General features: G+C 39.7%; 1 protein-coding gene across 5 annotated transcripts in view; it reads right to left on the bottom strand.

The window, feature by feature from the left end:
• Nucleotides 1-13365: 13365 nt before the first annotated feature.
• sez6b (seizure related 6 homolog b) overlaps nt 13366-27746 on the bottom strand; it is a 270502-nt gene continuing 256121 nt past the window's right edge. For 3 of the 5 annotated variants that reach the window (XM_037084349.1, XM_037084375.1, XM_037084365.1), the window contains 4 exons: nt 23981-24016; nt 23599-23707; nt 21798-21897; nt 13366-15235 (listed from right to left, as the gene is read on the bottom strand). In XM_037084349.1, coding sequence (XP_036940244.1) covers nt 15206-15235; nt 21798-21897; nt 23599-23707; nt 23981-24016 — 275 coding nt within the window. In that variant the 3' untranslated portion in view covers nt 13366-15205. The remainder of the gene's footprint in view (nt 15236-21797; nt 21898-23598; nt 23708-23980; nt 24017-27746) is intronic. The other 2 variants (XR_005072165.1, XR_005072166.1) reach the window with 2 other exon arrangements.

Raw genomic sequence — 27746 nt, 5'->3', positions numbered from 1 at the left:
GCCTAACTCACTGAGCTAATTGGCTGGAAGTGAGACCTGCTGTGTAGCTTCATTTGTCGACTCAGAGAGTCACTGTCTGGGCAGCTGTTGTCAAGGCAGATTTCAAAAATGGTCAAAATGTCAGAAATTCTGTTACCTGAACAAAAATCTGATAATACATAAATTGCATCTTGACAGCATGGAAATGTTGGTGATTTGTTTTTCTTCATAAGAGAAAATTTGATGTTAAAAAATGCCACTCTTACATTGACACAGTTGTTCCCATGAGAGCAGAATTCAAAATGTTCTCAAAAATTCAGTTTTTGAGATAAAATTCTGATATTTGCCAAACTTTATCAACCATGACTCCAAAATAGTTGTTGTTGATGTTGATAGTATATGTTTACAGTACTGTTTACAGTCAAACATTTTGATGCACTGTAGGCTTCGAGACACAAGTTTTGTGGAGGACGCTCTGAAGATGCTCTCTAGCAAATTTGGTGACAACTGAGCAAAAATTGTGGGAGGTTTTGAAAAAAACTGAGTGATGGACTTCATAATTTGTAATGAGTTTAAGTGGACTAAAGTTTCAGCAGTATTGGGTTTTACAGGATTTGCCTGGACCCTAATAAGACTGTAATTATAAAAGCTACACACCCAACAGTCACCTAAGTGACATCGTCTTGTTTAACCCTTACCAGAACCCATAACTGAAACCCTGTAGAACCTGACCTGCAGGGGCGATTCTAGGGTGAGAGCTCCAACTGCCACCACCCACCCTTTTTTCTCACAAAAACAAAAAGAATATGTCTATTGTAAAATAACTTTATCATTTTAACATTGGTTCAGCTAACTCCAAAACCCTTTTTTTTCTTTTTTACTTTAGCTTAACACTTTTCCATAGGTGTGATTGGCAAAGGGCAAAATAGCATGAAAACATTGTTTTTGAAAAAAAATAAATAGAAAAAAAAATAAATAAGTTTCAGAATTTAAGAATCAGAATCTACGACATGAGTAAGTGGGTCACATGACATGGAAGCTATTGAGAAAAAAAATCATAATTTCTGCATATTAACATTCATATAAAATAGAGGAAGCACAAAGTGCAGTAGAAAGAGCTGTGTCTCATTCGTCAAGTTTACTAATACAATTTGCTGCTGGTTTGGAGTCACTGGGTTACATGACATGGAAGATATTGCAATTCTTTTGTATTACTTTTTTTATGCAAAGTAATTTAATGACGGTCCCTAAATCGATCTCTGGAGGTGAGCTAACCGTCCTCCTGCTGCTAACACTGGGCGAACCTCAGTAAATTTCGGCTGGACCCGAGTGAATATCCGCCGAATATCCAACGTGACACTAACTTCACCCCGGTCCGATGAGTCGCCTATTGCAGCCTTTGAATAGGATGACGAGGATTCTGGTCACTCAAACGGTGACTTGTAGAAATTATACAAGTAGCAGTAATGACAATAATAATCGATTTCAAGATAAATTAGGGTGTAGTGCTTTCACTGCGATGTTAAACCTACAGAAAGCATGTCTTTGTCTTTTTTTTCTTTTCTTTTCTTTTCGGCAGCGCTGAAAATCCAGTAGCAGAATGCACACAGGGGAAACACTGACACATCAGATAACCCTCTGCAGCAATTGCAGGCTCTTTGGTGGAGCTCTGCTTTGAATGAGTAGTTGATTCACAACAGTACAACTAAACAGATTCTCACTCTACGTGTGTCACGCCGGACGACGGTCGGCCTGCGGAGCAGTGCAGGTACACAGGAGAAATAGCGCGTGAGAAGAGGATGATACCATTTGCTGAGCAGGGGTGTTTTCATTTTCGTCCTTCACATATACATTTTAAACCACCAACTACGGAGTATGTTTTGGACATACTTTAAACTTGTCAATGACAAACACAAAGTTTAGAATAACAACATTTCTTATTCCAAGTTTTAGGGGTGCTCCCTAGCCTCGCCCATGCTGACCTGTATATTGGGTAGTTAAGAAACGGACTTACTCTGCTTTTACATACAGCCGCCCCCCATAAAAATATTGGAACAGTGAGGCCCATTCCTTAATTTTTGGTGTACACTGAAAACGTTTGGGTGTGACACCGAAAGCTGAATATGAAACAGTACCTTCTGTGATCTTTTTTTTTTTTTTTGGCCTGGCTGGTCTGGTCTGCTAAAACATTACCAAGCAAGGAAGATAATTCTCTGCTGCTGGCTTACAGAAGTCACAGAGCTCATGTTCACTGTGGTCAGCCGAGCAGAGGGTTTCAGCCTGCTGACAGTCACCCTTGAACATGAACATATTATTAGCAAACATAAATTATAATATATATATATATATATATATATATATATATATATATATATATATATATATATATATATATATATATATATATATATATTTACACAATGTTGATGAGAGGTAACCTGCTATTCATCTGCAGTCATATGAGCAAAATAATCATACATTTAGCTAAATCACTGTGTGGCACCACCATAATGATGACCTAGTTAGCTATGTGTATGCACGAACAAGAAATATTCAGAGAATTCGCTCGAGCTCCAGGGCGGTGAATTGGCAGTGTGTGTCATCTGCTCTGTGCGGCTGTCAAACTAACCTATGAAGCATTATAGATGCCCTTTTAGACAACGGACCTTCCCCATGTATGTTCAACATGAAAATATGAATCAGTCAGTAATTATTTTGATGGCTGTGTATACATGATATGGTATGTTTAGTCATGACACTGTAGGCCATTTCACATGCTTGATGAGTTGATGACACTGTCGTTTACCTGCTGCAACGAGCCCATTCGCACCTGGATGGTGGAGGAGGCACTGTGAGAATCACATTCTTTGATTTCTCCAGTGCTTTTAACACCATTCAGCCACTGCTACTGGGGGAGAAGCTACAGGTGATGGGTGTAGACAACACAATGACCTCCTGGATTACTGACTACTGACAGGCAGGCCACAGTTTGTCCATATGGGCAGTGTTCTGTCGATGCGGTGGTTAGTGATACAGGAGCTCCACAGGGGACTGAACAGTCTCCTTTCCTGTTCACCACTGACTTTCAGTACAACACTGGGTCGTGTCACCTGCAGAAGTTTTCTGACAACTCGACTGTTGTTGGGTGTATAAGTGAGGGACAGGAGGAGGAGTACAGGCAATGGTAGACAACTTTGTGGGGTGGACTGGATAGAACCACCTGTGGCTGTAGCTCAGCGGGTAGAGCAGTTCGACTAGTGATCGGAAGGTCGCTGGTTTAAATCCCGGCTCCATCCCGAGCTGCATGTCGAAGTGTCCTTGAGCGAGATACTGAACCCCCATTGCTCCTCAGTGAGGGCCCTGCGATGAGCTGGCGACTTGTCCAGGGAGTACCCTGCCCTCGCCCTGAGACAAGACTGGGATTGGCTCCAGCAGCAACACCCCGCGACACCATGGAAAGGGATAAGCGGCTACAGACAATGCTGTGACATGACCTGTGGCTGAACAACAAATGTATGTTTCGGCTGATTGATTCAAGGAATGGGATTATAATATCTTTGACTGACCCTACCCAAAGTGAGTCAAGATATTTCTCCATTTTTTGGAAATATTGGATTGGACCCAACATGTGTATGTTTTTTAACCATTGAGCACACATTTATTTATGTGTAATTTTATGTTTGTCTGTTTATTGTGTGTGTTTTTTTATATCTGGACCTCAAGTCTGTCAATAAAGATAATTATCATCAGCAAGACCAGAGAAATGGTGATAGATTTTAGGAGGAAGAGGAGGTCAGCTTTCCAACCACTGCGCATTCAACTATCAAGAGGATAGTTGAGAGCGCTCCCTGAGCCATCTTCTGGACTAGCCCTCAAACAGATGACCCAGTGATATTCATTGAGAGGTTTCTATTCTGACCTGGCAACATGATGGGGGAAACGTCCTTTCCAATTAGGTGTTTATGAGAGGTAAAATGCCCCACCATGTGGCCCACCAACTGACCTGTTCTGTGGGTGCAAACATAATAGGAGTACATATAGCATTAAAACACACATTGTAGTTAACCCTCGTGACTGTAACACAGGTGAATCAAACTCTTGATGAATGACACCATTCAACACCTCAAGATTTGTTTTTAAGCATGCGTAACTAGGTAACTCATGCTCATGTGAATATATCATAGGATTTAAGAAATTTTAAGGAAGAACAAAAAAAAAAATATAAGATTACATAAACAACTTCTTGAACCTTTATGGATTAGAATATTAACTTGACACACCTTGTGAAGATAATCCTTCTTAGGTTAGTTCAACGAAGACTATATCAGTAATTATCAGATCATTGACATAAAACACTTGCACCACCTTTTGTTTTTGTAAAAAAAAAAAAAAAATCTTCTGGTATTTTTTTCCTGTTGATCCAATTAGGTAAAGACAGGTAAGAGCTCTATCCAATTTAGCACCCGGACTTACATGACACGCTTGGGTTATTTGTTAGCCTTGGTGACATTTTACCTGTGGTGTTGCCTTGGTCAATGTGGTGGCCCTAAGGCCAACATTACACCAGAGTCCCTATGAACTTACTGGTTTCCTGTAAACCACACTGGTTTAATACCTTTCTCGTGCTTTTTATGGCACTCAGCTTTCTTATGTGACCCTCACAAATGAGTGCCCGCTTTCCTTTATCAAACACTCATTTCATCATCACAACACATTTACAACATTTGACCCCACATAACTATGTCGAATACAAAGGATCGTCGTACAATTGTAGGAACATGATTTATAAACCTGTCAACCTGTCTCTCTCTTATTATTATTATTATTATTATTATTATTATTATTATTATAATTAGTAGTAGTAGTAGTAGTGTAAATACACATGGTTAAACTTTCATAAAATTAAACTTTCATGAAATATAAGTATGTAGTGGGATGATAGAAATGATAACCAGCTACATGGATGGATACTATGCTTTCAGATGCAGATGATGGGTCATCCGGGACAACATCTAGCACTCCAGGCACCAGTGCCACACAGACGAGAGAACCAGAGCCCTCAGCAAGTGAGACATGTATGTATAAGTACAGGTAAAAAGCACTTTTGTTTGCACTTTGTATGGGGTTCAGCCATTCATTGAGTCATATTTGTTTATTTAAGAATGTTGTGTAATTAAGGCATATTTGCTCAGTTTGTGTAATCCAACATTATGTAAACATCATTTATTATTAGTACAATTTTAAACCATTCCGGTGCATGTGTTCTTTATAAATAGACTGTACAGTTAAAGTGTTCTCTCTTCAGGAGTGTTATACAGAGTAATATTTGGGGGGGGGGGGCACCAACATCAAACTTGCCTAGGGCAGCCAATGGGCTAGAACCGGCCCTGGGAACACCGACCAAATGACTATTGAGTCCCATTAATCTTAGAGGAAAAATATTTAGAGGCAGACAAACACATTCACTTTTCTAAATTGCTCAACAAGACACATTTCTGACCGCAGGCACACAAAAACTTCACAGAATGCTCAAAAGACTATCATAGTTTTGACCATATCATTATTTTAGTGATACCAGTTACTGTTTTGCAGAGAAAAGTATGATAATGTGAGGTGAGCCTCAGCTGAAATCAACTCTCACAGTCCAGGACCAGCCCGGTTACCATCACTGTGGCAACCGAGATCAACTGGGCCAACACAGAGAGACAGATTTATCAATGAGTCAGTTTGACACACACACACACACACACACACACACACACACACACACACACACACACACACACACACACACACACACACACACACAAATGCAGTCAGATATCATGTGTAAGCATGCACACATGACCACACATGTACAGACAGACACACACACACACACACACACACACACACACACACACACACACACAAAGCCATGCTTAAACTCATGCACGCACACGCACACACGGTATATTTCACATTTAAATATATGTAATGATTATCTTTTTTTCTTTCATTCAAGCCAGGAACTCCATTCAAATTGTTCAATGTTTTAATCATTGATATATTGAGATTTATTGAATTTCTCAGTCTAGCATTGCAGTTTGTTTCAAACCTTATATTCTATTTTTAATGCTTCATTTTCACCAAACTATTAGGAAGCTTCATTCTCTTCAGATGAATTAAAGCAACCAATTCAGATTGGCCTTAGTTTTTCAACTGATTCTACATTTAAATATTCCCAATCATCGACACATCAAGATTTATTAAATTTCTCAGTCTGATTCAGAGGCTTTGACTCATTCTCACGACAACATCTCTTCAAACTCTATATATTTTAATGCTTCATTCTCACCCAACTACTGCAAAGCTTCATTCTCTTCAGACGAGACTTTAAAGTTAATTAAAGCTACCAATTCAGTTTGGCCTTAGTTTTTCAACTAATTCTACATTATTTCACAGTTTTTTGATATTGTGGACATTATTCAAAGTTTTCACAGCCAGCGATCCGCATTTGGCTTCAGCTGGTCAACAGGGACCATTCACAACCGCAAATTCTTCAGAACTTGCCTTCTCTAGTTTCAATTAGTACTCTGCCTATTTCAGTTATAATATCAGCTTTAAATTTCTTATTTATGAACACACCATTTGGGCAATAGAGTAGGTTGGTCAAATACTACTTGCTGGCATCTCCCTGTCACACACACCAGGGGAGGACCAATGGAGCTGCAGTTTGAAACACAACTTTTCAGCACACAACTCCCTCAGCCACCAGCGAGATAGGAACCCGCTCTTAAAATAATATAAGTCCTGCCCGGGGATGCGTCTCCTCGGCTGTAACCTCAACTGACCGTCACCTGGATTCCTTATCTCAACAACACTTTACACATGTATTTAGAAACTCTTAGCCTGCGCAAATAGTATTCATAAGTCAAAAATAACATACACGAACAACCATCTCATAAATCACATTCAGTACTTATATATCTATAAGTATTGAATGTTATTGAATGAACACATTTTAGACGGGAACTATCAAGTTTGTCTAATAACCTTCACACTGTTTGACTACTGCAACATGCTTAACCACTTATTAACAGTAACACAAAGCTCTTTAGAAGAGCAAAAATGTCTCTAACACCTGACAGTTATATCAGCACAAAATCACGCAACATTGCGAAATAGCACAAATTATTTTAGGAAACACAAATCTTTCCAGCAGATTCTTCAACACACAGTCAAGGCACAGGTAGTTGCCAACACACAGTCAACCTCATACACTACTTTTTCATTTTATTAAGCCCCCATAAGAATGTTCGAACATTTATTATTGGTTTGTCTGAAACTTTTTGTTGGTCTTCGATTTTTGTTAACAACTAACTATTATTGTTGTTTATTTTCAGTTCAGATTGTTCTTTTTTGTTTGCAGTTTTGGTTCTCGCATGCGTTATTCTCACATTTCCTTTAATGTAGACATTAATTTGCTTTGATTTTTGATTATTTATCCAATGTTTGCCGTCCATGGACTTAAGGCTGTATTTTAATCTGCATTTCTCTGTCTTACAAATACCCTTTTCTTTTCTCTTAGCTCAAATTGAAGAGTGCTCCTTTTTTTCAACCTGGATAGTCTTTACTGTCTGGGGGGATTTTACCTTTGTAAAATACCCCTTTTTAGCCTGAATTGTCTTTATTGTTAGAAGTCCATGGTCTCAAACTCCTACTTTAATCTTTATCTCTATCAAAAGATGACTCGTTATCAGAATTCATGCACTCCAGCAAACCAAACCACTTTCTTTGTATAATTTTGCAGCAGGAAATGCTTTCCTCACAGTATGGTTTGCACGAACATCACATTCTGCTGAAGTTTTATCTACTGTACTTGACTACTACTTTTCTTAGGGCCTTCCTGAGTGGTTTTGATAGCACCACGTTTTAACCACACTAACTGTTCGTATGTCAGCCTCCTTCTGGCCTGCTATTAAGGATGGTAAAGTGGTGAGTGGTTCACAGTTTTCGGCTGCCTTCAAGTGTCCGACACATACCGGTTTCAGCTTGTTTAGCGGCCTCGTCACCCAGGCTATTGCTTTTGTCTATTAGGAAACTGCTCTTTTAGTGTGCAGCACACTTGATAATAGCTGATGCACTTGATAGATGAATGCTTGAATTAGTGTTAAGATGGCTGCTCCATGCATTACTGGTGTGCCATTCCGCTCTGAGAAAACCTCTCTGTTTCCAGATATTTCCACGTACATGACACACTGCGTATGCGTAGCCTACTGTGAGAATACATTTAACTGCTTGCCTTCTGCTAATTTGCTTTGCTACAGTTAAAAGCTTTAATTTCTGCAAGCTGTGGTGAGCATGGTTGGGCAAGATAGATTGTTTGGACTGTGGTAAATATATCATCTGGCAGCAACTGTGCAATTTCTTAACCTGTGTTGTTGCTTGTCACGTCTCTGAAGCAGGACCCATCTACAAAGAGAGAGAGATATGTTGTTATTGGCTGATTATGCATATCTTCACGTGGATTCAGAAACACATTTGTGGCTTGAAGGCAGTCATGTTGCATTCTATCTAAGGGTATCATCATCCATGTTGCAGGATTAACTGTATTGCAGCGTTGGATGTTCAGTTGTTGCTGAGAGCACAACTTCATAACCTAGCTTGTGTAAGCATAAACCTTGGACTGGTGAGGTGGGCATGTATCTGGTGAGATGTATAAAGTATGGTTGGGTGTCCTATGGGTCCTGTTTAGGCTCTCTGAAAGCAAAAAACTGCTGCTGCAAGTCCCTGGCAACTGGGATGCAGACCAGCCTCAGTGTTATCTAACTTGATGCTGTGGTGTCCTAAAGGTTGCTTACCAGTTAGAGTGTCTTGCATTAAAACTCCACAGGCAAACTGCACCCTGCGACATATTTAATTATTTGTTGTTTTTGGTTTTCTGAGGTTAAATGAAACAGCATGCAGAACACCAACGGTTAGAGGACACATAATTATATCAGCTATGGTCATAACTTTCTGGTAGCTGCTACAGCCCTTTGATAATTTCACTATAGCCATGACAAAGTTCACCATTGATAGTGAAAGCAACCTTGAACTGTGAGTCAGGATAAACAGTGCTAGAATATGAATTTGTTAAATCAATAACTGAAAACCCACAGTCATTAGTGTTACAACATCTTAATTTATGACCCTAAAGTATTTTAAAAATCTCCACCCCCCTTTTTGGTTTCTTTTCAGGCAAGATGGGGGAGGTACATGGTGAAATGAGAGAGTCAACAATGGCACCCTGATAAATGAACAATGACCTTGACAGCCCTAGGGCTGAGTGGATATTTTCTTTTACCAAGTCAAACAGTTGACCTTGACTGAATAACAACAGAATGTGCATCTTTTATATTTCTAAAAAATCAAACTTGCTAAGAGCCCTAAAGCTATCAAATACTGCCAGAAAGCAAAGCTTAGTCTTTAACAGTCCATCAGTGTTTCCCTCTTTGTGTATGTGTGTGTGCGTACGTGTGTTACTGTGTTTCTGTCTGTGTGTGTGTGCGTGCGTGCGTATGTGTGTGTGTGGCTCTTGTCTATGTGCTGCTCAAAGCTCAGACCTCTGACCTCTGCCGTCTCCTTTGGCTGTGTCAAGGTGAATCCTGGGAAATGAACAGACACCTGTAGCTGATGCATGTGGTCAGGATTCCTCTGGATCTCTCCCTTCTTGATGATTAAGCTCAGGGTTCCCATAACCTTACTTCTGCAGCATCAGTCTTCTGGTCAGTGCTGTTGCACTTTCCTTGATAATTTGATGCAGGCCCAGTCTTCTTTTCCTCTGGCTGTTGTGCAGTGCCTGCCATCCTTGTCCAGGACTCTGTGGCCCACTCGAATCCAGTTTTTGTGTCAGGTGATTCCTCTGTAGCCTCCTTCAATTCATTTGGCTGACATGGCCTGTGTACAAAACACTTCTGGATCTCAATAACGGTCTGCTTCCTTGTTTGCCTCGGCACGGGGTCGGGGAACATCATCCTCTCAGTGATCTCGACTCTGCACCCAGTAGTCAGTAGAAGCTGCTAGTGGAGAAAAAGGCTTTTTTTGGAGAAGCAAGGTTAATTTGTGACTCATTTTAGAAGATAGAAAGAGTGCTGAAAAGTCAGGGTGTATTGGTTCTCCTCCTCCCTACTTCCTAGAGTCATCCTGGGATGCCTGACCTCGTGTGGAGAAGGTGCTGTTTAAAGGAGGGTTGTAGGTGTGGAGACAGCATGGAGGAGGTCCATTCCTAATTCTATAGGCTACATTGTTTCTCCATGTTGTTACTCAAACTCCATTTTCCAATTACTGTTTCAGTCCCACTACTGATTTTTAAAACAACAACAACAACAACAAAAAAACCCTTTTCAGTCTATCTTTGTTCTTCCCTGCCTTCCTTTTACCTTTTCTTCTAACATATTTTACACTATCTATCACTCATACACCCATTTTATTGTAGTGGGGCCTCATATAATACTGTGCTGTATCATATCAATATTACAGTATCTCATATTGGATCATATTATATTTTCTTCCGATTATATGCTATTATTTTTATTATATTACCCATTATCGGGTTTGCATAAGTCACTTCCTTTCAAGTTCTTACTCACCTATAAGGATTATCTAGAACTCCTTTTCAAAACAAAAACAAATTTTCCTACTGCCTCTTACAACTTTTATTCATTTCTTTAACTTGTTCTGCTTCAATTATTCTCTTTATTATTTACACGGTACTCATACTCCCTACATCAACTCTTTTGTTGACATATATTGATGCATATTTCAATTTGCACGCTTTTATGTATTTATATTTACAAAGGCCTTATGTTATTTTCTTCTGTTCAACTCTACAGCTATTTCACTATACCAGCCCTCTTTCATAGGCGCTGTTCTTGGATCCGTTTTATCTTATCATCATCGCTCAAGAGAGGGCACAGTGATTTTTGTCTTCCCACCACACAGAACTTCTCGCGTCTAAATTGTTCCTGAGAGGGCACAATGATTATTCGCAAGACCGCCAGTTCTCTTGACCCTTCCCCTGGATTGAATGAGCTCTTTGTTCAAATCTCACAACACAACAACACTTTACCACAACTTACTCAGACGTCTTCTTAAACAACAATAACAACAGATTAGACTTGTAGTTATTTCGGCCCTCTTCACAGGCCGCTACGACCTCTTATTCTAATCTCAAACCACAATAACAATTTATCAGCAACTTGTTCAGATTTCCACAATAACACTTTATCACCGACTTCCTTGGATTTTTTAAACAATAACAACTGATAAGACTTAGTTTCTTCCGACCCTCTTCCTGGGTTGCAACAAGCTCCTATTCAAAACCACGATAACGATTTATAACGACTTCTCTGGATTTTTACACAAAAAAAAAAACAACTGATGAGATACTTAGATAACAACTTGTTCTGACATCAACACACATTTTATCCTCAGATGATTTGTCCCTTCTCCTTACTCCTCACATCTTGATCTATTCGTATCAACAGATGACAGCTTAGTGCAGTTTTCTTGTGCCATTATTCTCAGTACTGCCACATATTTTACAATATACCATACTATTCCACTTCCAAGACTCAAACACATACAAATCCACATGCAAATTAACATGTTAAAAAGCATTCTTTCACATTTATCCATCTTTCTTCATACATATTTTGTTTTGTCATTAGAAGGTGGTTAGGGCAGGCTATGCATTAACATTAATTAACAGACATAATTCACATGCACACATGAACTGACTTGACTAAATCATACATTTACATAAGATAAGATTTTAAACATACATATACAATCATCAATCACACACAGTCACAATTCTGGCCTGAAGGCCACTGCCATGCCTCTTAAATACCTCAATATCTATATTAAAAAAATAAAACTAATAATAATAACAATAATTCAACTATTTTAGTATTTTTATCTATATATTAGAAAAAGCAATAATAATTTAATTCAGTTTACCGTAATTTATTTTTATTTTTCATAATTATCAGTTTTAGGTTCTTTTGGAGAGGTTTTAGGACAATACCTGAGACTTGAGGGCTTGTAAGGAGTAGACAGCTTCATTCGTAAATGAAGAAAAAAAAAATCCCTTAATGGTGTATGTGGGGCACGCCTGAGATCTGCTGTCCTGTCCCTCCCAGTCCGCCGCTGCAGGCTCTGTGCTGGGCCGCTCCTCTGTGGCTAGGCTCACCAAAATGTAGTGGGAGACTACCTTCCTTATCCGTTAAATTATTCCACTGTGTGACCTTGGTAAGTCCAAATCTGAGGTGAGAACAGCTCTGAGTCTAAGTCCAAATCAAAGGCAAGAACAGCTCAGAGACTAAGTCCAAATTAGAGGCGAGGCAGCAAGTCTTCAGTCCAAAAAGGTGTTTATTCCAAGAGAAGAAGTTATAAATCCATGGGGTACCCCGGGGCAACTGAGAAATCTCCCCAGATCATCCACTTTTATACCTGGGGTCAAGGTCACCAATGCCCTCTTGGACCACCACCCTTCGTCATGGTCACGCGAGACTGTCATCTATAATTTTCATTTTTGAATGTGTTATGTAAAAGCCTACAAAATGTCTCACCCAGGCCCTATCTGTGGCCTTGGGTGAGCTGTGGCTGCACCTGTTGCTCACTCATTTCAACATTGTTATCATAAAGGGTGAATCAAACATTGGTCTTTTATCAGGCTCAAAACTCATTATTCGAGCATCATTTGGGACTGCATGGAATACTTCCAAATCTATTTAAATGCATGATCATGACCCAGATTTATTTGCCACTACATGGTTCTGCTGTTGCACATTCATAGGAATGATCTATTTCTTGTATAGTTGTGTTTAGTATTATTGTTTATAGTATAGTTTGCACTGTAAATATACAGTGTGTATATCTTTGTATTTATGTTATGTACAGAGTGATTTTTGCGGACCCACCGCTGCTGTAGCAATATAATTTCCGAGTCTGGGATCAATAAAGTGATTCTATTCTATTCTATTCTATTCTATTCTATTCTATTCTATTCTATTTTGCAACATATTTTTTTATAATAGGAAGCCCTTGGTCTGTCTCTCTGTCACCTGAAGGGCCACTTAAAGTATCCCAAAAATTACAAATCATAAGTTGTCATCATTAAAGTGTTTCAGGAATCTGAGTTCAGAAAACAAGCACTGAATTGATTGCAATTTACCTGCAGTCAGTTTGACAAATTAAGTGAGGGATTATATCAATAGACATTGTCGACATGAGCATAACAAATTGGAATGTCTGCAAATATAGTACACAATTCATTGGACACAAACCAGTAAGTCACCTTGAATATAAACACAGAGACGAGTGATTCAGCAAATGAGGCACACTGCCAGAGTATCCATTGTTTTTTTCTGAACAATAAGCTTTATTGAAGATGTTTGTGAAGTTGCTTTATCAGTACTTTATGTACAATGAATCAAAAATAGGTTAATTATTATCATTGTCATTACACCGGCTTGCATGGATACACCTTATCATTACATATAAGGTCATCAGTATATACTGTATGTTTGAACAACAGTGATGGTCTAAACTTAGATGCAATCTCCAAACAGGTAATGGCAATGTGAACCGCTTACAGCTTACCTTGGAGTGCACGTTGTTGTGCACATTGCTTTTGCTTCATAGAAAGAATAAAACATGAGTGGGCACTAAATGTGTTTAAATGCTAATGATGCAGATAAACAAAATAGAAATCAGATGTATTTGTCTTTAATTCTGCATATTACATATGATTTAAAACATAAATTAGAACTTGAGTAATCCCTATGGGAACTGGTAGTGTTTGTGTATTATTGTGTGTATAGGTTTAATCATTATATCTAAAATCTTTATTTATATGCTAGCACTACTTTCAACATCCTGGAAGCTATGCTTATTTGCTGTCTTTCTGAAAGTGAAATGGGAACATTGATTACTGTGTGTACAGGGCTGGAGTCAGGGTGCGGTTAGCCTAACCTAGCCTAGCATAAACACTGGAAGCAGGGGAAACTACTAGCCTGCCTCTGTTTAGTGGAAATAAAAATGCCTACAAAAATGTACCAGTTAAGGCTCACTGGAAGCCAATAAATTATGCACTTTTGGCTTTTTTCCTTCCCACTTATTGCTGTGAGCCTTCCACTGCCAGCAAACTAGCTTGTTCATTAGCTACCTGAACCAAGCAGTGCTTTATTTCATTTGTATCTATAATCTTTTCTACCAGGTAAAGGCTACGTGTGTTGTTGCAGCACTGCATTACTTTTTATTTTAAAGTTTTTCAAGCACTATGGGGCATCCTAGCAAATTTCACCCTTGCATGACATTTTCGTGTTTTTCAAGAAAAAGTTACATCCTTAAAACCACAAAAACTTCCTTCTGTATTTTTCTGCTTAAATACAAATTATCATTATTATTAAGACCCAATATGTTTTTCAGTAAGAATTACAGGCATGGAATGGTGGGGTTTTGAGTGTTAGACAGAGCCAGAATAGCTGTTCAGCCCCCCTTTTTCAGTCTTCATGCAAAGCTTGGCTAATTGCATCATGCTCTGTGCTAAACATACAGAAATAAGACTGATATCAATGTTGTCATCTCACTCTCAGAAAGAGAAATATTTCTTCAAGGGCCTTTTATTTAAGGCACATTATGATTTCTTTTCTCAGCAGGTTGCATCAGTTCAAAAAGAAGCTTTTCGATTTTACAATTTACAGAAAAAACATTTGCTTTTATCAGTATGCCACTGATAAAAGCAAATGTTTTTCTGTAAATTGTAAAATCTTCCTCTTAATAGACTTCCAATAAATTTTAAATGGTGGCAGGACACATATACTGTATATTATACATAATAAGACAACGTAACATCTGTGGTTATATGTGCTTCATGGCATGAGTTTCTCATTGATTTCCTCTGCTCTCTGATGGTACTTTGCAGGGAAAATCCTCAGGATGCAAGCACAAGATTAAAAACTGTACAAACTGCTGCTGGACCGTTACTGTTGAAGAGCTAGAAAAATAATCCATTGGCTCAGCCATTCCAGCGCTGGTGTGGTGTCCTCTGCTGGATAAATAAAGGGAGGCTCATATTCAATGTACAGAGAACAGGGTGGAGGCGCCAAGGGAGTCACCAAAAGTGTGAGTGTGACAGACCTTAAGAAGGCCAGCAGGCTTTTCATCTGTCCATAGTGAAACACATAAACTGGCGTCTTCAGATTGAAACCTCGTATTCTCTGGTTTCCTGAGAAAAGAATGAACACATGAGATCATGGTTCTGCTTCTGAAGCAGGGGTTGTAAAACCTTTTCTCTCAACCCAAAATATGGTGCCATCAGACAACCAAACCCAATTTACATTCTAGGGAAGTTAAGTTATCTGAAACTGAGCTATTACTCATTTTGTAAGGAGGTCTTACTGTCTTTTGCACTGGGACAGCTATCAGTACTGCAAGCTCTACCGGCAGGCACCAGCAAAACAGGAATGTCACAGCATAGGTCAAAAAAGAAAGATCATGATGTGCAGGAAAAGGAGACTGTGAACAGTCACTGATCACTGATTTAACATTTTATATAAAAAAACTAACAACGAACTGCTGCAGTACAACACAGATAATATACAGTATTTGTGAAATGTGTTTTATTTATCCTTGCAACAAACAGCAACACAAACCAAAGCCTCTGAGTCTTAATTTGTTTTTATTTCCGCCATTAGGTGTCTCCAAATCCAAACAAAACAAGACATAAGTAGCATGGGATTGTAGGAGTTGGTCTCTCACTGTTAAACTAGCACCGCTGCTGATATGTTCAAGGATGAGGTGATGTTTTATTCCCTCACTCTCTGACTCTCCTGGAAGTGATAGCGACAGGCGAGCAAATGAAACACACCGTTATATTGAATACAATTACACCCATTTCACACCGGCCAAAAAAAACACTGGTATGCAATGTGAATGTGTACAACCTGGATTTGCTCCTGCCTTAGGTATTTATTGCCTATGGCTCCGTATGGCTCTCATGTAAAAACAACACCTGGGGGAACGTGCTAATTTGCTCCACTTTGTGGACATAAGGCTATGACGTGTTGAAGTTATGGCTACTGGCTTGTTAATATCTTCCATCTGTCTCTGTCAAGATGCGTCTTTGGCACTGCACATGTGCAGTTCTAAACAGAGATAAGGAAGGAGCAAGATGTCTCACTCCTTAGCAAATTCCGTTGTCAGCTCTGAAGAAAACAATATGTCTAAATCAGATTGTTAATTGAGACTATTTATTTAAGTATGTGATATTACCAGTGCACAGAGAGGGAGGTGGTTTTAAAGTGAAACTCTTGCAAAAATGCAACCTAGGGTCTTTTTGTGAATGAACCTGAGTCAAACGTTCAGTTAAAAGCATAATTATGATGAAAAGCGTCACTTGTATTTTTGTTTTCGGGTCAAAATCATTTTCAGTCGAGTGCTAGGAGCATTTCTATAATAGCCTCAAAATAGCTATTTTTGAAACACTAAGAAGGCTCAACACAACATGAAACTTTGCTCACAGTATCACCAGAGTCTCTACACATGAACACGAGCATTGAGAATAATGAGCTGCTCCAGCTCAGATGCTCAGCTTTGTACTGCAGTGAACAGGGTCGACAGAACAAGCAAAAGCCAGAAAAGTCACGTGAAATCTCGCACGGATAGTTGTTGCCAGAAGACAGTAGTGTTCCACCTTCACTCTCCTCCATGTTATGTTGCATTCGGAGATCGACACTTATCAACTGGCAAGATGGCGGCAAGCGGAAAAACAGATGCTAAGGTGAGCTGTTCAAAAACTTTTTTAGTAAACTGTGTACACAAACAATGTTCTCAATAGCCCTTTTTAGATAGAAAAGGCGGCACATTTGCTCCAAGGTAAGGGCAGCAATGTGCCGGCCTGTCTTTCTAAAACTGAGGCCTAATATTCCTCCTTTTCCAAAACCCGCCTCTGAGGTAGGCGTAAACATGTGACGTGACGTAAAGCTCGAAGTTGTGCTGTGAACAGTGACAATGAATTTGTCTTCAAAATAAGAGTTTACATTGCATCCCATTGGAGTATAGAACTGGGTTCTTAGCGGGGGGCTTTTAAGCTAACACAACCAAACAGCTACAGAGACCGAGGAGACGCTGCATCTCCTGAATCTCTGCGGCTGTCCAGTTGTTCATCTTAATGTCCGCAGATGAAGTGATGGATTGACTGCTGTGATCAGCTGTTTCTTGGTTTTAAAACCCCCCAGCTGTGGGTCGCACAACAGTGCAGGTCATCGACACCTCCGCCCCTCTCAGCACATTTACGGCTCGTTTTTAGATAGCAGTCGAGGCAGAAATAAGTGTACCCTCTGAGGCAGAAAATCGGCGGACCAAAACAGACCCCCAATTTTCCACCCTCTCTCTAAAACTGCGGACCAAGCTGCCAAAAGGATGGGCAAATTGGTGGCCTGCTGCCCTGTGTAAAAGCGGCTAATGCTTGTGTTCATGTGCATTAGCACAAGTCACGCTTTTGTCATAATTATGCTTTTAAACAAACGTTTCAGGTACATTCATAGGGAGGTGTGGTCTTTATCAGGTACTACTAAAAGACCTGTACGGTGGTGCTCATGTCTGTGATAAATTTAGATTTTTGTAATCTACGATTTGTAAGTGATTGTGGAAGGTCTTATTCATTTCCTCAGGTATGCCTGGTCATCACAACTAATTTCATAATCATTGGCATTGTTTATTTTCATGTGTTTAGCTTAATTTGGTTTGCCAGGTATTTATCAGTTATCTTACTATGCTTCTTGTCTGTGAAGTGAAGGAAGGAAGTGAGTTTTTCTTTTTTGTGTGTGTGTGTTTGTTCAGTTGTAATTTGTATTTCTGGATCATTTTGAATTTGTGTTGTGGGATTACTTGGGTCCTCAAGTAATGATGTATTGAATAGCCCATCTGATGGACGGTTTGAGAGGATGGTTGATCTTCCAGATGAGAGATTGCCACCAATCTGCAAGACCTAAGAGACCTTATTATCTCATTCTGCGGACTGGGAGTTACACATAACTGAGTGGTTATACTTTTCTAATGATAACTTTGTGACTGTACCGACATACACTATATTGCCAAAAGTATCCACTCACCTATCCAAATAATTGAAATTACGTGTTCCAATCACTTCCATGGCCACAGGTGTATACAAATAAGCACCTAGGCATGCAGACTGTTTGTACAAACGTGTGACTTGTAGTAAGGAGAATGGTGCCTCTGTCTTTTCCACTCTGAAGCTTAAACACCTGTTCTTGCACTATGGACCTTCAGTGAGCAGATATGATCTCGGTATAATGTTCTGCCTCAACTCTCTATGAGTAACAGAGTTTCTTGATAAACAGCTAGATTTACTTGTTCTTAAAGTAATTGCTAATGGCTGTGGCGTAGTTAGCCATAGAGCTATCTGACTCTGCCTAGATCACAGTGGAAGCTTGGAGTCCCACAGGATTGTGAGTTTTTGCACTGCTAGCACATGAACTTTTGACATCAGCAGGCCATGGTTTTCTGGCCTGATGGGTGGAGTAGTGCTGGAAGGGGCACCAGAGCTAGAGCCAGGCAAGAAGGAACTGGGCTCAGAATCCTTGATTGACATAATGACGGAGGCGAGAGACTGAAAAGGATGTTGATGGTGGAAGAAGAAAGAAAGAGACAGTAACTGAGAAACGAGTACATTTTAGACTGCCTTTTAGCCATTGGCAAAAGTTTACTAGAAATGGTACATCTTGCTGAACTTGCTTGATATTTAGCTGTGTTAGCAAAGTTATTGAATAATCTTAAATAATGTAAAACTGTAGGGGCACTAAATTACAAAACATACCAATACTCACATAATACTGCTGTAAACAACCACCATTGCCGATGCATAGTGATAACCATGGGTAAGCAATAAAAACAAAACTAAACCACAGAGTGACTTGTTAACAGGCATGAAAATCACTCAGAATTCAATATTTTGAAACCAAAATAGGTGACCTACGTGAATTGTGTAGATCCGATGAGAAAATATTTTTTTTCTAGCAGATGTGTTCAGGAAGATCAGTAAGCACATTGCATTCTCTGTCAGAAAGACAACAAATTTACCTTCAAAATAAGAGCTTTACACTTGAACCTCACTGGAGTTTAGAACTGGGTTCTTAGTGGGAGGCTTTTAATTTGAAAGTAGCAACCATTTGTAGGTTGCCATGACAACAACAAGCGGACAACAAAGACAGCTACAGAGGCCGAGAAGCGCTAGCATCTCCTCGATCTCAGGGGCTGTTCAGTTGTGCATCTTGACGTCCATGAATGTGTGGTTTTAAAACTCCCTGGCTGTGAGTGGCACAACAGTACATGTCATTGACACCTCCACCCATCTCACGCAGTGGCAGGCACATTGACAGCTTGGATTTAGATAACGTTAGCAATGGAGGTGGAAAAAAGCATACCCTCCGAGGCAGCAGACCAAAACAGACCCTCAATATCTAAATCCACGGACCTAGCCATAAAAAGGACAGCCAAATTGGCGGCTTGCTGCCCAGTATAAAAATTGCAATTAACTATGCAAACAAAAGCAGCCGTGCACTGCAGGCACACTGTCAAACAGAGGTGCACAGGAAGGAGGTGCAGGTCATACAGCGGCATAAGGCGCCCCCCCCCCACAAAAAAAAAACAAAAAAAAAACAGCTGTCCAGAATTGCCACAGGCCCCTGTTTTTGTGAATGAAATAGCTGGGGGCGGGTCAGTAAGGTAACGCTGAGTGGCCTTGATGCCTGTCAGTCATGATGAGTCGCATCTTATCACCTCTCAGCTGTGTCTGCAGCTGAGCACTGTGGGCCGAGCCGATGCATGTCTCTCTCCCCCAGTCGGGAGAGTTATCATACTGTAACATACCAAATAATAGCTGGGGCGTTTATTTGTTTCAATCACTTAACAGACCAGGTGTTTATTTGGGACCAGGCGGCAATTTGGGACAGGTGTTTAATTCCTTCCTCTCAAAAATCCGGGATGAAAATGTCACAAACTCCACCAGCCTCTCGGTGAACTCTTTGGCATCCTTCTGCAAGCAAAGTTGTTGTGGCGAAGGAAATGATTTTGCCAACCAGCACTTGCGGCAAACTCCTCATCTCTGCTGTCACTCACGGTGATGTACATTTGTTTCACTATCACCCTGATCATTTTGCGGGACCTTCTCTCATGGTGTGCCCGTTTGCTGATCACCTATCTCTGCTCAGTTGCCAATCTCGCCAATCTCTCACGTTCTTAACTGTGTTGACAGAGAAACGTCTAAGTGCAGCAAACAAACAAACAAAGAAACAAATAAATGAATATAAAAAACGGCAGTTCATCGGCCCATTATTGATCAGCCCACTGGGAAAATTCTGGTATTGGCCAGTCCACCCCTGCAATAGCAGTTCTCTCGAGTGGCTGCGTGTGTGTGCACGCATGTGCATGCAGTGCACACGAGTGTGCACAAAAAAATATTTGCACCGGGACCTATCACCATGATGTTACGCTACTGAGGTCAAAGCATCAACACACAGTGTAGCCAGCACCTTTCTTCCAAGCAGAGAGACAGCAACTTCTTCAAAACCCATATTCAACTTGTCAAAACACACTCTTTAAGGGCTTGCTTCTTTCATTCTGCGGCAGATTGCGCTATTAAAGTTGTGCTGTTGTACATTTCATGAGAGAAGTTGTCAGTCTCATTTCTTATATAGCATAATGTGACCATGTATAGATAGATACTTTATAATACATTCATACTGTCTTGTAATTCTGCTTGATTTTTCTTTCAAAATGCATCAGATTGATGCTTTTAAATATGAAATATTCAACATTTTCTTACAGGGGAGCATGAACCGGACCCCCCCCCGAGAAAGGTTGTGTCATTCTCACCTTTTTCAGCCCTGACCTGTTTTCATGCCTGAGTTAATTGAACTTCCTACCTCACTCTGACATATCATCTGGTGTTTAATGTGAAATTTTAATGTGTAAATGTTTTATATACCTTGCATTACATTAGTTCAGTATTGTCCTTACATACTGCATATATTCCCAAATTGATTTGGTCAGATTATCACAGCAAGTCTGGAGTCAGGATGTCCTCTAGATAATCTGTCCACACTAAGCCAATTAAACACTGTAAAGCTTTGTCAGATGTTGTTTGCTGGGCTGCTGGCTGAACAAGGACTGATCATCTGCTCCCAAAAGGCCATCAGACGGGTGGATGAATTTCTGATGGGTCCAAAATTTTGGTTGGCTGATGCAGGCTCTTGCAAAGTTGAAGCAGAGCCACAAGTCGATTCCCCAATGTCACTTCCTTTTTGTTCTCACTGTGCCGGTGTGAAGTTGTAAACACAACGATGGAGAGAAAATAACAAGGCCAGGTTTGTGGGGCTGTGGCAACCAAGTTAACAACAGTAAAAGTAGCTAGCTTACCTTCGGTTCTCTCTGCAAAATGGACAAGCCATACTGTTCACTTGATCGTGGCTTTACATAGCAGTTTACTAGTACAGTATGAGTTGGAATTCACAACACCATTTCTAAGATCACACAGTGTATCCCTACTGTATAACCCTTAAAATGGAGAGTCAGAGGAATGGACAGCTTATAGGGGCCAAAAAAAAAACAAAAAAAACCCGTGAACACAAGGCAAAACAGAAGATAGACAAAGAGCCATCTTCTCCAAGAGCTTGCAGCAGACATAATAACCTGTACCAGACCCAGTCAAAAATACATATATGCAAATGACCACCAACCATTTCACAGCCTTACGCGTGCTGACTCACCGTTGTCTCACAAACAGAGCTGTCAAACGTAGACTCTCCAGTGATGTTTTCATATGGTGAATTGGAGGACAGGGAGAGCCGTAATGGCTTCCTCTGAACCCTGAGCACAGATAGAGAAGAGATCCATGTAAAAAAAAAGATAAACAAGGAAACCTACATTTTCTGAAGAAAGTGTGTTACCCTTAAACTTTGATAACCAATTGCAGACAACTGGTAAAAATAAATGCAGGCTCAGCTTAGTATGGTATGTACTAATTTGGTGAAGACTGGATGAAATATTAATCAAAAGAGGCAATAGTGGACTGTATGTTTCAAATTGTTTTGAATGTCTCTGAGTCATACAGTCATACCTTCAACTGGAGTCATGCTTTGGCCTTCTATTTTTCATCACTGTGTTCTGGAATCTCTGATACTAATTCTGTGACAGCTATATTTAAAGTGCAGCAGGTTCTCTTGGCCAATTATAGTTGCATTTGACTCTCAGTCAGACAGAAACTGTCCAACTCCCTTTAACCCAAGAGACTAAAAATAATGTTACTAAAAGGAACCGTGCATGCAGGACTCTGACATAAATGTGGTGTCTATTTATTGAATATTTTTAGGAGGCTTTTTCCTCAAGTGGCTGTGGCATTACATTGCTAAGACGGTGTACTTCTTACATCTGCTTTAATGAGTCAGTTTTGTCTCAACTTTAATGTGGGACTGTAGACTAACATCCAACATTGTCTTTTAAACTGAAAAACCGAAATGGTAGGATCACTTAGTTATATCTGGCTTATGTCAGTCTAGATAGAAAAGTCATGACACCCAAATGTCAGATCAATGCAACCTTATCATAATTGTGTGCTGGCAACATTGGCAGTGCTAATAAGGAGAGGTGTAGGCCAGCTGTGAGGTGCTGTGGAGGTGGATGGTATACTGAGGGTCAGATATCATTTTGGGATTGCTAATATCTATGGTAGTCACATATATGGGGTGGCTGTAGCTCAGGGGTAGAGCCAGCATCTTGTTTTCGGTAGGTCGCTGGTTGGATTCCCCTGGTCTGCATGTCGAAGTGTCCTTGGGCAAGGCTTGACAGGCCCCAACTCTTAAATGCTATATCTGAGTAACCCAACATTTTTTTAAATGCAGGTTTTCTCGTTATCATTTGCGATGACACTTAAATACTTGCAAAATCTGAAATCATTTATGATGCATATTGTTGCGCTGGTGTAACATTACATGCTGTGACTCACACGTCTTAGTTTACGTAAGTTACATGACTGAATGTTGTTATTTTAAAACAAAGTAAGATCTTTTCCTCAACCTAACCAAGGAGATTTTATGCCCAAACCTAACCAAACAATGACTATTTCACAACCTTAATAACAGTAAAAAAGACATGTCATAATAAGTGAAGTGTTTGTCAGACACTAAAGGGGGAGATAGAGCTCCATACTTTGAAATTTAAGGCCACTGAGCAAGCTGCTGTATCTGATGAGTTGGAAGTGAGAACATGTTGCTGTTCTTTTGCTGACATATTAGCAAAGAGTTGCTTATTATAATATCATAATTTTTCTTATTTTTAATGTTAAACTTTGAATTAAATGTGTATACTTTTATTTTACTGTTTTGATTACTTTTTGTGTTTGACATTCTTTTTGCACTTAACATTGTAATTAAATGATTTGTGTACTGTTGCTGTGACTGTGATCTATCTACTGCATGACGGCATCTGTAGACATCATAACACCACTGATAAAATCATGACTTATTGTGTTATATCAGTAACACTCCACTCAGCACTGGCCATTGAACCTACTTTGAGAAGTAGAGGTAGATCCCAATGATGGTGATGAGGAGGAGGATGATGGGTATGAAGACAGCAAATGCTACTTGGGCCCCCTCCATTCTTAGGTCTGCAGTAGATACTATTGGAGAAAGAGAGGGTACAATATTAATATTTCTGTCATTTAGAATATGGTAGTCTTCCCTATGTGTGTACCATGACTCATTGACCAATCAGCTGCCTTGAAATGGGCACAATAATTAATTGATTTTTGTAATTCCTCATACCCTGATGTGTTTAGGACTCTTAATTGAGGTTTTCTTTCAGCTACAATAGAAGAAATATTGTTCGCACCATGTTCTTTGTAAAACAGACTCCTTGTGTGCAGGTAAAATTAAGTTATTGCACAACTTACCATCAAATCTGTGCTCATCATATTCCGCTGGTTGTGCTGAGGAGAACACAGGAGCAATGTCACATAAACATGAGGAAAAGAGCTGAATGAAGTAAAAAAACAAAAACAAAACAAGCATAAAGTAGAAAGTAAGTAAATAGTGCTTAGTTACAAATATTTATTTTAGAGCTTATTCTGTCTAAACAGTTTGTACTGATGAACATTCTCCAAACTTAATGTCCTAGACTCATTTAATGCCTGGATGAAGCAAAATGTGACAGTAAGTATTGTCCAACTCTGCAAATGTTTTTTCAGTAAACCAGCTGAATATGGAATTTTATTAATATATTAATTGTGACTGCACAATGGGGCATTTTGAGCACAGGAAAAGAATGCACAAATAATATATGAGTGTCAGTTCATCACTGTGCAAGTTGACAGCAGTTGGACTGTGGGAATTACAAATGACATATTTTCACTAGCACCCTGAGCAGTATTCCTCCAGTCCGGCTGTTAAATGTGTCCTTACAGCACCCCGTCTCCCTTAGGTGCAGTGACCAGGGTGCAGGCTCAAACTAAAGGCCACTCTTTGTTTATTTCAGCCTCTGGGCTGGAACAATGTTCTTCAAACTGATAGGACAGCAAAATCCAAAGCCATTTAAAACAAAAAAAAGCCTTTTCCTTCTCCAGCTTTCACTTTGACTGATGTGTTTTTCCTGCCCTTTTGAAACATGATTGGTCTTCTTTGTGTAGCTTGTCTCTTTTGTAGGGCTGTCAGGCGATTAAAAAAAATTTATCTAATTAATTACAGGATTTGTAATTAATTAATCTAATTAATCACATTTTAATCTCATATCTGCTCAAGGTACCTAAATAAAGAATTCGAATTCTAGGACATTACAAAATTGTATTGCATGACTAATCAACTGAATACACTAAGAAGAGAAGATTTGAAATCCACATTTTTTTGGTGAAGTGCGTTTCATAAATGAAATTTAAAAGAAAATGGTCAAGGACATCCCAGCAAACTTATTAGGTGCATTATTCAAAAATGCAATACAAATACACTTAAATAAATAAATTTCAGAAATAAAATAAGGCTGAGTCTCAAATAGGCACTTAAGCAGACTCTCAATTCAAAATGAGCACTAAAGCTGACTCGATACAGCAATTCAAAATGAATACTAGAAGTATAAGGCTGTGAACAGTGACATAGAATTAGTCTTCAAATTAAGAGCTTTACATTGCACCCCATAGGAGTTTAGAACTGGGTTCTTAGCGGGGGGCTTTTAATTTGAAAGTAGTGACCGTCCTTAGCTTGCCGACACAACAACAAGCTAACAAAACCAAACAGCTACAGAGACCGAGGAGATGCTGCATCTCCTGGATCTCTGCAGCTGTCCAGTTGTTCATCTTCATGTCTGCGGATGAAGTGATGGACTGACTGCTGTGATCAGCTGTTTCTTGGTTTTAAAACTCCCTGGCTGTGGGTCGCACAACAGTGCAGGTCATCAACACCTCTGCCCACCTCACGCAGAGGCCGGCACATTTCTGCCTCATTTTTAGATAGCAGGTGAGGCGGAAAATTGGCAGACCAAAAGAGACCAAAAGAGACCCCAATTTGCCGGCCTCTGTCCAAAACCGCGGACCGAGCCACCAAAAGGACGGGAAAACTGGCGGCTTGGTGCTCTGTCTAAAAACGGCTCATGTCTGTTGTCACCCTGCTTTGACTAGCGATGCAGGTGGGAGGTGACGAACACGTCCGGACAAGTTCCTCGGTGCTAGTGCTACCGTGACGTGCCACTGCCAAGTAGCCTATGGGTCATTCACGGGGCCAAATTTAAAATGCTCACGCATTGAATTGCCACTCAGAATCTCAGAATTAATTGCGTTAATTTTGCCCTATTCTTTTGTAAAAATTCTCTTTCAAACTGTCAGTCTTCTTGAGGCACTAAATAATAGAGAGATTTCAGGGTTCATGTGACTGCAAAAAATTCAGATCTTTATCAAGTGGCTCAGGGTAGATCCGGTGTCTTGTTATCAGGAGGTCACTGGTTCCCACTCCCATGGTCTGCATGCCCAAGTGTCCTTGGGCAAGATACTGAACCCCAACTGCTCCTGATGTGCTGGGTGGCACCTTGCATGGCAGCCATTTCCCCTATGAATTACTGCCAGTCGCTTTGGACAAAAGCGTCTGCTAAATGCCCTAAAATGTGAATGTAATCAAGCCACCTCCTCTCACTTTGTTTCACAGCTGCTCCTGATCACCAATATCCCAGTATATATACCCCAGCCTCACAGACCTCATTGATTTTTCTTCACCAACATTCAAGACCCTCCAGCACTGTAATCCGCACTGATTTTCTGTTGCTGACCCTGCCTGCCTTGCTCCTCCTCTTCCCCCTCCTCCTCTTGCTCCTCCTCTTCTTCCTCCTCCTCGTTTGTCATTCAGGCTCCTTTCTGATGGACCACGAGCCTCTGAGACCATCTACCTGTCCTGGCTCCTGCTGCTTCCCTATTGATGGATCTGGATCATCATACCCTGGGCATCATACCCTGCTCTCCTCTGTTTCACTGTCTCCTTATATCTGTATTTCTCTAAGTTTGATGCCTCCTCACTCTGATCTCTCTGTGTATTAATAACTATATTGTGTGTCCTGTCCTCTTCCAGGTCACCACGGTTGAAAGGATGTTGTGTGGCTCAGGCAGCACTTTTCCTGAGGTATCGTCCATCTTTTTTATTTCCGCTTCCCTGTTTAAAAGGTTTTTTCCCCATCAACTTGTGAGGTTTTTCCTCATTCAAATCGAGGGTCTAAGGACAGAGGATGTTGTTCACTGTACAGACTGTAAAGTCCATTTAAGCAATGTGATTGTGATTTTGGGCTATATATATGAAATTTATTTTATTTGATATTACTATAGTGGTTAAATACTTACCTGAAGCTAAAATCTCATTGTTGAAATCTTATTAACACTGATTTTTCTATATATTTGAACTTTCTAAACCATCTCTCTGACTTCATGTGGATTAATTTTAATATTATTGATGAAAATTCTCAGTCACCCAGGTCATGGTAATTCTATGTGCTATTCTGTCTATACTATTTATTCTATCATAGGCAGCTGAACATATTTCGTATGTTTGTCTCATCCTAGAGGCTTCCATAGTTCTAATTGGAGGGGAGCTGCAGGCTTTAAAACTCTATGCGGGAGTGTCCTTACAGAGTTTATAAGATGATTTGAGTTAATATCAATTTGACACAGTTTTATTAATTTTATAGCATTTGAAAATCAACATTTAGTGTTCAATATTCAGTTTCTCAATTTGAAAGTTGAGTCAAGTGATTTTTTTTATAGCCTAATATCACAAATCCTGATTTGCCTCAAGAGTTTTACAACCCTGTCTAAACAGTATGTGACACCCTCTGTCCTTACACACTTGATTCAGCTTAGGAAAACTCCCAAAACCGCTAGTAACACTTTATAAAAACCTTCATCAATAGAAAGGTGAATTTATAGTTAATTAAACTTTAGTTAATAGTTATTTCACTGTTAACAATGAAATGCTTTATAAACCATTAAAAAACAAATGCTTATTGTAAAATTGCAACTGATGTGTATAATACTTTGTACATGGTTAATAAATACTGTGTAGTTCATTTATAAACATTATTTGGATGGCCATTATAAAGTTGCAACTGATATTGATAGGAACTGATAAACCTTTACCTTTATAACCTTTATTATTAACAGTTTAATTAACTGTAATTCTTCTTTTTAATAAAGA

This window comes from Acanthopagrus latus, chromosome 2 (assembly GCF_904848185.1).
Source record: "Acanthopagrus latus isolate v.2019 chromosome 2, fAcaLat1.1, whole genome shotgun sequence".
Classification (NCBI taxonomy): domain Eukaryota; kingdom Metazoa; phylum Chordata; class Actinopteri; order Spariformes; family Sparidae; genus Acanthopagrus; species Acanthopagrus latus.
This window is presented reverse-complemented; position numbering and strand designations above follow the sequence as displayed.